This window comes from Trichomonas vaginalis, chromosome IV, assembly GCF_026262505.1.
Source record: "Trichomonas vaginalis G3 chromosome IV, whole genome shotgun sequence".
NCBI classification, from domain to species: Eukaryota; Parabasalia; order Trichomonadida; family Trichomonadidae; genus Trichomonas; species Trichomonas vaginalis.
In genome coordinates, this window is record NC_067206.1 from 7,646,034 (window position 1) to 7,660,517 (window position 14,484).

A 14,484-nucleotide genomic window follows, 5' to 3' on the forward strand; every position below is an offset into this window, starting at 1 on the left:
GTGTATATGAACTGTTCATAGATGAAACTGACTTTGAGTGTTTAGATGAAAGGTCATTGTACGATTCGTATAAACAATATTGGCCAAGAGTATGGTTATATGACAGCGTCTAAACGTACATTCTTGGCAAATGTCAAAAATCTTTTAGACGTACAGAATGGTGTATATACAAAGAAAATTTTTCTGAGTAAATTTTAAAAAAAATATTTTTTTATCCGATAGAAAAGATGACGAAATTCATCTCAGTCAACAAGTATATGTCAGGACTTAAAGAAGAACTAGACCCATTCACATATTTGAATGTTTACTTCTACCATTTTGAAAGTCTACATTTGACAAAGTTTGGAACATCGAACCAGTTAAGTTTGCTATTGTGACTAAAAATGGTGCGAAAATTTGAAGACTTAGACATAGAAGGTTTGTTAACAGTCAAAGAAAGTTTTGACAGAAGGTTTTCAAACCTTAAAGAAGGCAAAGCATACAAACTTGTTATACCTTATGAACCAAAGAAAGCAGACGACTATGAATATTATGAGTCTAAGATAGTTGAAGTTCAAGGTAAATTGGGTAAAAAGATTTTAGAGTCTAAGCCAGTGTTTGCTCCTAAAGAGGAAGAGAACATTGACATTGACCCAGAAATGTTCTAAAAATAAAATTTTATTTTTACATGTCAAATTTCTTTTTCTCTGGCTCTGGTTCTTTCTTCTCTTCTTCTACTTTCTTTTCTTTCCTTTCTCTCTTCTTCTTTTCTGGTGGAGTTATGTCAAACTTCTCAGAACCATATTTTTGTAAAAGGTCTTTGTCCTTTAATAGCTCTTCTATTCTGTTTTCTATTTCATTTTCAAGAACAGCGCATGTGTCTTCTTTGCATTCTAAGAAGTTTTGTTGGACTTCATCTCTCCAAGAGGCGTCATCTCTGTCAACAAGTCTGTCATTGACAAATTTTAAGACTTCTCTGCTTAAGGTTTTATGGTTCTTGTCATATTCCCAGAAACAGAACTTTAGAACAAATTCCCCTTTCTTGTTTACACTATGTAAGATTTTATGGTCGACAGATGTTTTGCTGTCGAAAAGCTTGTCTCGAATATAGATAGCGAAATCGCTAGACATTTCCTAAAAGATAAAAATTTTAATTTTTCTAAAAATATGTTAGAAAAAAAGTTTGCTGACATTGACAAGAAATTTGAGAATGTTTTAAACAAGAACAAGAGGAAGTTGGAAAATGCTCAGATAAAACCATACATGACAAGTTCCTATTTGCTCAGAATGGTATAACAGGTCTAATTGCACCACCTGGGTCGGGTAAGACTTTCACTTATCTTAAAATGGCTGCACAACAACAAGAACTAGATGAGAAGAACCCATTCTATGAGTTAGTAGTCATTTGTAGTACTTCTGGTCAATTTGACCAAACAGTCAATTCGTTCAAAGATATTATAAAAAAGTCTAAGTTAGTATGTATAAAAGACTCTGAGTTGTTAGATTGGATAAAGAAGTACCAAAGAAGAGTTTTGAAGTACAATGCTATAAATGAGTATGTCAATTCTAAGTTTAAAGACCCAAATGAGGAAATGCAGAGAATATTAGAGAAGAAACACTTCAGAAACAAACAGAAAGAGATTGAGTACCTTTCGAAGAAATTGCAATCTTACGATTGGAAGACTTACCCTCACAGATGTCTTCTTATCTTAGATGACTTTGCTTCTCATCCTTTGTTAAAGAACAGAGAACAAGACATGTGTCGAATTCTTAAGAAGCTCAGACACTTTAACATCTCTGTTGTCATTTGTGTACAGACAGCCAAGAGTTTAAGTAAGGATGTAAAGAGAATACTTACTGACATTGTACTCTTCCCCGGATTGTCCGAAGACGATTTCATGGAACTTATGAAAGAGTCCATGGCAAGTAAGTTTGACAGACATGAACTATGGGAGAAGTACAAAGTCATACAAGACCCTCATACTTCTTTCAGAATTCATATCTACGCGAACAAAGTTCAAATTGTAAAAAGTCAAGCGTAAAAATGTAAGTGTTTGAGTCTTAGTCTGTTGTGGTGCTGGGGCTGTCGGTTCTTCTGGCTTTGGAATGGACTCGGTTGGTGGAACGTCAGCCATCCGTTTGTGTCCTGTCGGAAGGAAGAGTTCTTCCAGTTGGAAGGAAGGACTTTTCCTGTCGGAAGGAAGGACTTTTCCTGTCGGAAAGAAAAACTTTTCCTGTCGGAAAGAAAAACTTTTCCTGTCGGAAAGAAAAATTTTTCCTGTCGGAAAGAAAAATTTTTCCTGTCGGAAAGAAAAATTTTTCCTGAAGGTCGGCCAAAAAGTTCTCAATTTTCGAAAATTTGAATGGTTTACGGACGGACAACAGGAAAAATTTTTCCTGTCGGAAAGAAAAATTTTTCCTGTCGGAAGGAAAATTTTTTCCTGTTGGAAGGAAAATTTTTTCCTGTTGGAAGGAAAATTTTTTCCTGTTGGAAGGAAAAACTTTTCCTGTTGGAAGGAAATTTTTTTCCTGTTGGAAGGAAAAACTTTTCCTGTCAGAAGGAAGGACTCGGAATGTCAGAAGGATTTGACAAGACAATTTACCATCTAGAGCTACCTGAGCCATCTGACTTTCACAAAAGACCAAAAATAAACGCTTTACATGTATTTTTCAGCAACTTCGTCAAATAATTTTATAGCTTTATCTATCTCATCTACTTCAAACGTTTCTTTACCTTTTATGGGAGCACCATACATTTTCTCAAACTTTTCAAGTAGTTCTGTTTCAGCAGCTCTCATATCATTCACAAACACAACCTTAACTCTATTGACTATACTGTCATATCTTTGAGTTATATTATATGTTCTTCCTATCTTATATCTTTTTGTATTGAAGTCCTTCGGTTTCTGAACGATGTAAAGTAAGCCTTCACTGCAACGTTCCGTATCGAATGAACCATATGTTATGAAATTATATCCAACAACTGGGTCTAACCATAACAAAACTATTGGTATAAGACTTTTGTCAATGAGATATGCTGTAGTTCCACAGAATCTTACCGATATCATAAGCTCAGGATTTCTTGTCAAAATTTTCTGAGTTGAAGCAATTCCAACCCAATGCCATGTTTTCTTTCCAAATGGTGATATAATGTCTGACAAAGAATATTTGTTGTATTTCTTTGAGTATCTTACGTTTAAATCACCTATTCTAACCACTTTGGTGTCATTGTCTATCTTTTTAACTGTTTCAAACTCAGTGTTTGTCATTTCCTGTCTTTACATACAAAATAAAAAAAATATTTTATAAAAAACTAACTTTTTTTATCTTGTATAAAAGATATGATTTCAGGGATTTTTTTACGAAGAGTAAAAGTTCACTTCGTCAAAAATAACACAAAAATAGTGTATTTTTTACGAAGTGCAAAAGTTCACTTCGTAAAAAATAACAGTTATATAATGAAATTTGGTCATTTTTTTCATGTCAGAAGACTCGAAGGTGCAACACTTCCAAAATACCGACGAACTCAGAAGAGCAGCATGGCAGTATGTTCTTGACAACTTCTTTGAGTTCTCCAGGTACACCTTGGAAAATGCTGAAGAACTCCGACACAGAGAATTTGGAGAAATTGCGCTCCAATACTACATTGACAAACAAAGGGTAAAATAAGACTAAAAACTTAACGTTTAAAAAGTGACATTTTTAATGAGCTCCGAGTCACCGAGAAAACTTGGTCAGATGTTAGCAGCTTACTTCCCTGAGGAGGATGGAAGCGTTACATACGTAAGGTTCAAAAACAACGAACCTGGAATTGCGTACCAAATTCGCAATTACATGACCGTGGAAGAGTACGAAAGGTTCCTACAAGAGAAACCAGCTCTAAACAACTCAGAAAAGAAAGAATAAAAAGTTTAACTCGTAATTGTTTATTTTTTTTACTTGTATGGGCAAGCTGCAAGAATGAAGTCGACTATCTCAGTCTTTGTCTTGACGAGCTGGACGGCTCTTGCGAGTATGTCTGTTTTGCGGTCTCCAGCTGGTGTCTGACCTTCGTAATTGCGCATGTTCTTGAGAGCTCCAACTGTAAATGGCTGTAGATGAAGAGTCTCTCAGACTGCTTGAGGTAGTCGTCTCTGTCTTTGACCGAATCTGTGGTACGAGTCGAATCGTCGATTTGAGGGAAGAGACTGAAAGCCTGTCATCTTCCATTGGAGCTGTAGCATACTCTTTGCGTAAGCGGTTCAGACCTTCTTCGAAGTCTTGGTCTCTCTTCGATTGGGATTGAGATTGGAATTGCTGGGGTGGAGCTTGCTGGAACATCCAAGGGTTGGGGAAGTAAGGCATAGGTTGAGGAGGGTAGTTCGGGAAGCCTTGTGGTGGGTAGTAACCTTGAGGTGGAAATTGGTAGTAATACGGAGGTACTTGCTGGAACTGAGGTGCAGGGGCTGGTGCTTTAGGTTCTTCTGGTTTGGGAATGGACTCGGTTGGTGGGACGTCAGTCATCTGTTTGTGTCCTGTCGGAAGGAAAAACTTTTTCTGAAGTTCGACCAAAAAGTTCTCAATTTTCGAAAATTTGAATGGTTTACGGACGAACAACAGGAAAATTTTTTCCAGTTGTCGGGAAAATATTTTCCTGTCGGATGGAAGAACTTGGAATGCAAGAAAGACTTGACGAGGCAATTTACCTAATTGAAATTAACGACTGCTTAAAAGACTACTTGCGCAAGGTAATGAAGCCCAAGGTCAAGTTCATCTCTATTTCTGGAAGGTCTACACTTCAGCTCGAGACTTCGACTGGAATTCCAATTCAAATACCAGTCGGGACAGCCTACAATGACATAAAGGACGCCAAAAGAGAAGCTCTTGTTAAGTTCCTAAACAAACGTCCTTGGATAAAAATACCAAACAAGGAGAACCCCCTACCCCATATGAAATTGGCAATTCAGTCTCTCCTTCACTTCTCGGGTCAGCCGTTCTACATAACCTGTGAAGGCGACATTCAGCCAGTTCTTCAGCCAGTTCAGTAAACATCTCATTTTAACTTCACTTTTTTATGTTTTTACGCTATGAAGAAGAAGCCTTCTGGTAAGTTTCTTATAGCCATATACATGGCACGCTTTGAGTAAAAACATTTTTTTCATTTTTGAATGAAGCAAGTTAAATTCGTCCCACACCAAACTCAATGGACCGATGAAGAGTTTCAAGCTATAGTTGAAGGTGTTGAGAACGACATAGACGGCGAACTTGAAGGAGCTCAAATCACAATTGCAACCAAAATTGCAGAAGTCAAGGAACAGATAGCTCCACTTAAAGCTACCAAAGCTACTCTTGACCTCATGGATAGTTACCGTTTAGATGTCAAGAGTGGAATAAGACAATTAAAATTAAAACTTCTAAACTACGAAGCTATACTCCAAAAGTTAGCAGAAATGAGAAGACTTTACCAGAGCTACTTACATGTAAGGGACTTACCTTCAAGCAGTCCGACCAAAGATGAATTTGTTGACATTGTCCCAATTTTGTCCGAAAGTCAGCTCAGATGTTTCGAACTGCTCCCAACATATCCAGAATATGAACGTTTGCCTGAACTCTTCCGCAATCTCAAAAAACGTTTTTTGGTTCTCATGTTCGAAACTTTTATCGGAAGAGACAACAAACGTTCAGAAGAAGAACAAGATATTATTTTAAACTTGTTGTATGACTTAACCGTCATAACAAGCTTTTTGAAGTAAAACCGTCATTCTCAAACCACTTCATTTTTTCGATGTCCGAACAAGCACCGAAGCCAAACTCAATGGCAGATGTCCTTTCAAGGTTGCCAGACAAGCGCCCAGTTCAAATTCAAATTGCCCAATTGAACGCTCATCTGACAACCACCATTAAGACTATCCAAAGTAGTCTTATGGAAGAGATAACCAATCTCAAAGTCGAAGTCCTCACGAACCAAGCTTCCAATAAGAAAGTCCTGAACGATTTCGCGGAAACCTTGCGCCAATACAACATAGAGAACCAAAACCTTGCCAGACTCATCTACCGTTTCTTCGAAGAGATAGACGCCATCTGGAAGGTACTCGGAAAGGACAGAACATGCAACACCGTACTTCGTGAGTACCAAATTGAAGAAGGAATTTTCGAGGAAGAAGAGAAACACGAAGAAGAAGAGGAAGAAGAAGAGAAACACGAAGAAAAGGAAGTTTGGGCAACCCTTGTTGCCGATGACGGTTATGAAATTTCCCAACCCTACCCATACAAAATCCGCAACAAGGAGACCGGCAAGGTTCTTACCCCAGTCCTCAACAACTTGGGACACTTGAGCCTTACTTCGGAATTACGGTACAATTTCCATGGGAAGGCTTGTCGGTATGCAATGGGTTCCAAATCCAAACAAGAAGACGAAGGTCAGACACATTGACGGTGACAAGCTCAACAACCGTAAGGAGAACCTCGAGTGGTTCTAAGAGTAAAAAAATTTTATTTTAGGGGGAAACCCCGAGTAAATTTAAGTTTTTAGTTGCATAAGTAGCTTAAATTAATGGCATTTGCAAAATAGTTCCTGACCTCTGAATTGGACTCTTTCGTCATCCCAGTTGCGTAGGAGGTCGTCCCAGAGGAGTTGGAGAATTGCCAATCCAAGGACGATTTGTCCTCCCAGGCATTGAGGATGTACTGCTCGTAGAGTCTCATGACCTCTGCCTTGCACCAGACACCCTCTCCCTTGGAACGTAAGGCTTCTTCGAAGTGCTCGAATGCGATTGGCTGCTTGACCATCTGAAATGACACTTTTTGTCCGTTTGGTCAATGTTTGTGTCTCGTGCCATAGTCGACGAAAATACAAACAAACAGGTTATATATGAGTTTGAGACCAAGAATGGTGTAACTCGACCTGTCCGATTCAAATTCGAATAAAAATTTTTTATTCATGCAATGTTTTATTTCTGTGCCGTCTTCAAGTATGCCCCAGTACTTACGCTTGGAGAGGACATGAACTTCGGTGAAAATTTTGTCCAATTTGAATTGACCCATCTTTTCACCGACTAAACCCATTTCAATGAGTTTGTTATAGCCTTCTCGTTCGTCATGAGCGCATCGATGTTCTCATAGTATACCTTCACTTTGGATTTAACCTCGGAGAAGAATTTGTTGTAGTTGTCAAGGACTGCCTTTGCGAACTGAGGATAAGACCAATGTTCGACAATAGGTTTTACTGTGGTTACTAAGCCATTTTGACCTTCGGTGAACTCGTATTTCAAAACAAAAGGAGAAAACCTTTCAACAAAGTTGTCGACCTTCTCATAGTGTTTACTCTTCATCTTTTGAGGTTTCTTAATGGAATATCCCCATGTCGAATTCATAAGCAATTTGAGTGTCATTGCAAGTTTGGGATTTGAAGCTTTCCTAATATCATACAGTTGTTGTATGACTTTTCCAACTGTATAGTTCCTTCCCGGGAACTCACCATTTCGTTTGGAATTCCAGTCGGATATATTGGACGAACCTCATGTACGCAGCGTTAAGGTCGACATAGTATATCTTTTCATATGAGTCGAACTTGTCGCATCCAATGGGTCCAGTTTGTGGAAATTCAAGTGAGTCTCTTATCTTCTGAGAAACCTCGCCTGTTATCTCATAAACATCGTCAAAGCAACCTGTTTCATATAAAACCTTCTGACCTAACTCAGATGCTCTCCAATACAATTTGACGTCGATTGGATTTCTCAATGGAAGTTTGTTTATAGCATCTTGAAGTTCTTGCAACCTCATTGGAAGTTCTTCTGGTTCAGGTTGGTATCCGAACAATCCAACTCCTTTTGGAGCTGTGTACTTCTTTTGTGCTATAACCTTGTCTGGAACAACTTTTGGTCTTACCAACAATGAAAAGTTTGTTTCGTCTTTTGGTACAAAAGTTTCTGTCAGCTTGTCATCTGGAATTGGTTCCAACAAGCCTTTCTCGAAAAGAATGTTAACAGCTCTGACAATGTTGCACTTGCCTTTTCCGAACAATGGGTTTGTAAGACTTTCGTTCAACATGAAGTGGTTGTGGACAAGTACAATCTTCAATCATGGCAATTTGAAGTCAACAACATAGTCGTCATGTGAAGAACCTTTCTCAGTCGGAATGTTAACTCGGATATTGACATTTGCCAACGGTGCAACTTTTGACAATTGACCTCTGAGAATGTACCTTGTTTTCACACATGACTCAAGATACTTCATTTTCTCATCTGTAACAAGACCAGAGTTCCTGAGACATGTAAGAATACAAGGTTCATTGACAATTGTTTCAATTGAATTGTAAATTCCATACCTTGTCAAGTCAATGTCAGACTTATTTCTGAAGGGAAGTATCCAGCATGTTGTCTGACTGCTTGAGGGTTAGGTTGGTACCATTCAAACTTGACACTTGCAATCCTTCAATTGCATTCAAAATGTCTGAGTCGGAGTCAAACATTTGTTCTCTCTTTGTAGTCTTGAAAGCGTCAAGAAGTTGTGCGGCTGTTGTGACATTGCCATGTGCATAGTATATATGACCATCTAAATCTGTTACGGTTAATCTGAGATTGTATCCTTTCTTATTTCCGTCTTGAATTGCAGCAAGTACACCCATGAAGCCTTCTTTGTTCTTTCCTTCGTCAAAATTTACTGTAAAGGTTCGACCAGAAGTAATTTTACTTCTAACTTCACGATACTTCTCATATGCATATCTTGTTCTTTCCATGGGAGCATGTGCGTCTTCACCCTTCCTTTTTTCCTCTCAAGGATGCAATTGTTCGTCATGTTTCCAGTAGAATCTGGCAAAGCCGTCGTGTCCTTCAATCTGAGGCTCAGTAACATCGAAAGGCATGTCCATAAGACGCTCTTCTTCTAACCTCTCTAGTCTGTTTGGATAATTTGCGCGTGCTGTTTCTAAGTCCATTTCGTAGCGAAGACCAGACAATTTGTCATAGACTTTTATGGGTCTTCCCTTCCTATATTTAAACTTCTTTGAAACTCTCCAACCATATCTTTCTAACTCTGCTTTTATTCTAGCAGACCTTCTGTCCATTCTATACGGGGGCATTTTTATAAAAATAAAAAAATGTTTTTTCTTTACTTTACATAACCACCTGCTGCTATAAGTCTTTGACGCCAACCCATACCAGCTAATGAAGGTTGACTTGGTTTAGTCTCCAAACTAAACTTTGGTTTTGGCTTCCCTTCAGTTTTTGGTTTTTCTTCTTCTATTGGTTTTTCGTCACTTTTCGGTTCCTCTGACTTTACTTCACTTGCAGGAACAGTTGTGTCGTCAACATCTTCATAAATATCATATGCCATTTGTTTTTGTTTTCCTTTCAACTTTTTGTGTTTGTTGTAAAGTTTAGAATATTTCGACTCTAAGTCAATGAGATGTTCTATAATGAACTGTTGGTCAGTGAAGTAAACTTTTCCATCTGTTGTCTCGAAAGCTCCTTCAGACTTCAATATTTTATTTGTGAGAGTTGTTTCTTTTTGAGATACTTGCCGTTCCATTTTTATGAAAAGTGACTTTGTAGTTAGAGTTTGTATTTCCAGACCTGGCACTTTCTATTATTGAATTTTTCTCTTCATCTGTAAGTTCTTTGACAGGTTTTGACAATGGTTCTGACTTTTTGTTTGTGTGTCAATCTACCGTTTCAACTTCTTCGGTCATTTCTCTCAGTAAAAAATTTTAGTTTGGTTTGTTTTCAACTGGTTGTTTAGGTTTTTTAAGTCGGTCTAAAACTTCTTGAGGTATAGGAAGAACTTGACAAACACGTGGTTGTGTAACTGCTGGAAGCCGACAAATCATCTTGAGCCCATTTGTCTCAATGCTGTATTGTTCATTTCATCTCAGTAAAAAAATTTACATTCCCCACGTTTGAGGCGGTGAGTTGGTTGTTGTTTACCCACTGTTGTGCATGGTTTATCCTCTGTTAAAGAATCTTTCACCTTGGTCCATGTTAGTGTCTGCTTGGTTATAGTAGTCATTTGCTTTGTTATAGTAGTTTCCTGCTTGTCTTCCTACATTGTCCATCCATCCTTGAACTTTTCCTCTTGTTTCAGGATTTGGAATAAGATTTGCTGCATTCGTGCTACATCCCAACCTTTCTGTACAGTTTGTATAATAGGTTGTGCTTTCTCTTTCAGTATACTAATGTACTCAAAATCTTCCTTCCAATTCCAAATGCACCTCTGGCTAGTGTTCCCACTGCGGGTAAAAATCTAGATGCGACTCCTGCTAATGCGCCAAATAAACCCATTTCTTATGGGTTATAAAATGACGAATTCAAACAAGGACCCCTATGTTTTCTAAAGCGACAAAGAAAGCACTCATGGTAAAAATCTTTAGTTCAACACCAAATGCTTGGTTTATGGATATCTTGGAAAACATTCCGAGGTATAGAGAAGACGGACAATACTGGCTAATATTTGTTGGTCAAACACAAGATACTGTGAAGCCATACCATTATGGTCCAAAAATATTTTAGATGTGAAAACTGCTTTGACAATATTCGTTGACAAATACCATCCAACAAAACTGACATCTGACTGTGAAAGTTCTTTCAAATCAGACGATATTAAAAACTATCTGCGTTCAAAAATGTAAACAATATTTCATTGTCGACCAAAACCATTCTGCTCTTGGTGTCATTGACAGTTGTATAAAAATCTTAAGAGACTTAATCAACCACAAGGTGGTGAGGTAGATGAAATGTCATATGACGACAAATACAGACACTTCTCCATGGCAAAGATGAGACAAGTTTTAAAATTTACAATAGCCGTAAACAAAAAGGTTTGGGAAACCACTCCCCCGAAGAAATGAAAAAACCCTGACTTAGAGAAAGACTATATATTTAATAGTTTAGTCAAAAGAGACAAACAAGAAAGAATGCCAGGCTTCAAACTTAAGAAAGGTGACAAAGTAAAATAGAAATACCTAAACGCGACCCATATGAAAAATACTATTGACTATGACAACAATGGGAACTCGACAGGTACTCACGTTCGTGTTCGTAAAAATAGAAGAAAGTATACAAGAGAATATTATGAAGTTTTAGGCAAACATGGCAAAATGTACAGACTGCAAGCAGAAGATAAAACTACTATTGTCAGACCTCGTTTTCAAACTTGTCAAAGTTCAAGGTGGTATACTTCAAAGACAGTTCCTAACAAATATAAGACAACTCCTGACGAATATGCTAAAGAAGTTGAAAATGACGACTAAGCAATACTATACCATGCGTAAACTGTCATGTAAGGTGGCATGTAGTCTTTACTTTGTCCCGTTGTTTGTGTATATCCTGAAACGCGATGTGTATGGCTTCCTACCTCAGTGTTACTCCAGTAACAATTTATAGCAAACTTAACGTCCTCTTTAACATCATATCCTTTACCTTTTGTCATTCCTGACCAATCCAAAATCTATGACTATGCAAACCTGCTTCAGATGTACTTAAATTTATGTAGTGAACTGTGTGCAGGTAAATTTGCAAGTGCATGTACTGAAATCGTTTTACTTCCACCTGTTTTTCCTTTGAAGAGTTTGCACAATACAAAAACCTGTCGACTATTTGAGTCCAAGTTCCGAGACCAAGTACTAACTTCTGGTTTGGTAGAGTTCATTGACGTGTAAATAGAACCTATAGGATATAGTGTTTGAAGTATTTCTGTCTTTTAATGTTTGAAGCTCTGTTTTGTCAGCTTTTTTATCATATAAATCTTGAGCAGTGAATTTAACTTTGTTTTCATCCTCCATGACATAGACATTTCTACATTTAATGTCTTTATCCGATGTTAAACCTTCTGGAAAGTTAGGAGGTTTAAAAATATAATCCACCCCACCAGTTTTTCAATCGTTCCTAAAAATACTTTCTATACCAAACAGTTGAGAAGAAGTTATGTGTATGTCCAACGTCACTTTTACTGTTTAAGGTTTCTTGTAAGTTTGTAATATTTGCAATGGTATGTGTATGGTTCTTGTCAGCTTTGCCATCTAACTTTTCTTGTAAGTTTGTAATATTTGCAATGGTATGTGTATGGTTCTTATCCGCTTTAAGGTCTAAACATCCTGAAACCCACCCTGTATTGGCTTTACCTTCTAAAATCTTTGTTGTCCGTTCATGGTACCATTCAACCCTTTCTTTAATTTCATTGTCTTTTTCATCCACATATTCCTTATCTGCCTTCTTCACTAACACACTAGCCATAAGTCCCTTATCTACTTTCTCCTCTAACTCACTGTTGACATATGTTTTGTCAGCTTTCTTTTCAAGGCTAACGTTAAGTCTGTTATTTCAGATATAGAATGTGTATGTCCAACGTCACTTTTCCTGTTTAAGGTTTCTTGTAAGTTTGTAATATTTGCAATGGTATGTGTATGAGTCTTTTTAGAATATTCTTTGTCAGCTCTTGTCACTTCACTTGACATTTTATTGTCAACATATGTTTTGTCTGCTAGTTCAGGATGAGTATGTTCTTTCGTTGCATATGTTGCATCTGCTCTGTCATGTTCTTCTTGAACTTTTTCAATGACATACTCTTTGTCAGCTTTGTTGTCAACATCTGCTTTCAAAAGAAGTTCTTTTATAGGCTTCTCGTTTAAAGTTCCTTTTGTTGGATTTACACAGACAGTATGGTTCTTACTGTCTTGAAACAGAAACTCATCTGTCATTGGGTTTATCGTCAGTTTTAAGTTTCCTTCTTTCAATGACTCAGATATCTTAGAATAGTTTGAAAAGTTTGTTGTGTTCTTATTTAGAGCTTGCAAAATGAGTTGTCGGTTGTGTTGTATTTCTCTCATAGACGCTGTTTCTTTCGACATTTTTATTCTAGATAAAATATGCTTTCAATAGAAAAAGAAAATTCAAGAGTTGCTACAACTAAACCATTAGATGAACTTTTTACGAATGTCGGTCAAAAGTTTGAGACAGAGACCGTAAAGCATGAAGGCTATCGTTTTGACTACCCACTAAGATGGCTAAGAGACCCATCTGTCACAAAAGCTATTGGCTTTCGTAGAATGAAATTCATTTCAGAAGCCATACATGGTTTCCCATTTACGGTCGCTTTTGAAGTTCGATACTATAGGGTGTCCAAAGGTGTGTTTAGCACAAACCTGAATACTGCGAATAGAAATAAACAAGTTACATATATATAAAGTTTATTTAAATATAATCACCATTGGATTCAATCACGCGTTCGCAGCGATCGATCCAGGCTTGAAAGACACGCTTTAAATCATCATGAGAAAATTGCTCAAATTGCTCTCTTACAAAATTTTCAAGATCATCTGGACTCGCGAATTCGCGTCCTTCAGCTCTCTTTTTTAGCGTGCCGAATAAATAAAAGTCAGAGGGTGCAATATCAGGTGAATAAATTGGGTTTGGAACAACTTTGACATTGTTTTCCACCAAGTAATTCATTACCTTATGACTTTTGTGAACTCTTGAATTATCAAAATGAATTGCAAACTTTTGTTTTTGTTGTTTGGATTTCTCAAACTCATCAGAATTGATAATTTGAGTAAGAACATTGTCAATTAGATACTGAGCATTCATCGTATTAGGTTTTTGAAGAATATCAATTGCGATGATGCCATTCACGCCCCAAAAAACCGACAACATCATCATTGGTGTGTCAATTTTTTTCTTCGGGAATGTTTGCGGATTTTCATCCTTCGGGATCCACATGATTTTGGCTTCTGTTGCATATTGAAACCAAGACTCGTCCCCTGTTACTAAAAAGCGAAACTTCTTGGATTGATACGCACCCAATATAGAGAGGAGCTCTTTCGAAGATTGGACTCTAGATTTTTTTTGAACTGAATTAAGGTTGTGCGGAACCCAACGTGTATACGCTAGTTTGTAGTTCAAATAATTGTGCAGATAATACCTGACTGTTGTACTTGGTATCTTTGTCATCTCCTCTATCCTTCTGAGTGATGCTCTTGGGTCTTCATCTAGCGCTTGAAGAATTGCTTTGATTTTTCTTTGATCCGGCAATTTTTTGTCAATTTTTATGATGGGCGCCTTTTTGTTCATGAAGTGATACATCCTAACATGATACGTTACAGTGAAATAGCTAGGAGCATCCATACCGAAGCATTTTACCAATGTCTCGTAGATTTTTTACAGTTTTTGCATTTTTTGGCAAGAGCGAGGATGTTTTCTTTATGATTCATTAAAAAAATGAAAAAAATCCCGCCAAAATTTCCCGCGAAACCGCCTCTTGTCTCAAAATTCATTTTATATCCCGGCATGGCGCCAAAATACAACATACTCATCATATACATATATTCATATTTTTTATTATATATTTATAATCAGCATATATCTCCTTTAATAGTCTCATATAGAGCGCTGTGCTAAACGCACCTTTGGACACCCTATATAACAAAGAAAAACGTACGTATGAGAAATTTGAACAGGGAAAACTTTTACAAGTGAATTTGCTTGTAAACTTAGAAACAACTCTTCAAGCTTTTCAAGAAAAAATAAACGATATCTA

The 14,484-nt window shown here is 37.2% G+C and overlaps 5 protein-coding genes and 4 pseudogenes across 9 annotated transcripts, besides 4 other annotated features; 2 read left to right on the forward strand and 7 right to left on the reverse strand.

The window, feature by feature from the left end:
* Positions 1–12,250: part of a mobile genetic element that runs on past the window's edge.
* On the reverse strand, positions 664–1,077 carry TVAGG3_0048230 (uncharacterized protein; the record flags this gene model as incomplete). The annotated part of the gene is made up of 1 exon (XM_051220931.1): positions 664–1,077. A coding segment is annotated over one exon (414 nt), but the record flags the coding sequence as incomplete, so codon positions are not given.
* Positions 3,685–3,885, forward strand: TVAGG3_0048240 (uncharacterized protein; the record flags this gene model as incomplete). The annotated part of the gene is made up of 1 exon (XM_051220932.1): positions 3,685–3,885. One exon carries the CDS (start codon positions 3,685–3,687, stop codon positions 3,883–3,885), a length of 201 nt encoding a protein of 66 aa, XP_051105918.1.
* Positions 4,002–4,482, reverse strand: TVAGG3_0048250 (uncharacterized protein; the record flags this gene model as incomplete). Its single annotated transcript, XM_051220933.1, has 1 exon — positions 4,002–4,482. A coding segment is annotated over one exon (481 nt), but the record flags the coding sequence as incomplete, so codon positions are not given.
* On the forward strand, positions 4,620–5,006 carry TVAGG3_0048260 (uncharacterized protein; the record flags this gene model as incomplete). The annotated part of the gene is made up of 1 exon (XM_051220934.1): positions 4,620–5,006. One exon carries the CDS (start codon positions 4,620–4,622, stop codon positions 5,004–5,006), a length of 387 nt encoding a protein of 128 aa, XP_051105920.1.
* On the reverse strand, positions 6,487–6,747 carry TVAGG3_0048270 (uncharacterized protein; the record flags this gene model as incomplete). Its single annotated transcript, XM_051220935.1, has 1 exon — positions 6,487–6,747. The coding sequence occupies one exon, from the start codon at positions 6,745–6,747 to the stop codon at positions 6,487–6,489; it is 261 nt and encodes an 86-aa protein (XP_051105921.1).
* On the reverse strand, positions 8,289–9,022 carry TVAGG3_0048280 (annotated as a pseudogene). The gene has a single exon. A coding segment is annotated over exon 1 (734 nt).
* Positions 9,067–9,646, reverse strand: TVAGG3_0048290 (annotated as a pseudogene). Its single transcript has one exon. A coding segment is annotated over exon 1 (580 nt).
* On the reverse strand, positions 9,665–9,819 carry TVAGG3_0048300 (annotated as a pseudogene). Its single transcript has one exon. A coding segment is annotated over exon 1 (155 nt).
* Positions 12,251–13,062: 812 nt separating the features above from the next.
* Positions 13,063–13,090: a terminal%2Cinverted (terminal inverted repeat of Mariner transposon ID:TVAGG3_0048310).
* Positions 13,063–14,365: a mobile genetic element.
* On the reverse strand, positions 13,143–14,269 carry TVAGG3_0048320 (annotated as a pseudogene). Its single transcript has one exon. A coding segment is annotated over exon 1 (1,127 nt).
* Positions 14,338–14,365: a terminal%2Cinverted (terminal inverted repeat of Mariner transposon ID:TVAGG3_0048310).
* Positions 14,366–14,484: the final 119 nt, after the last annotated feature.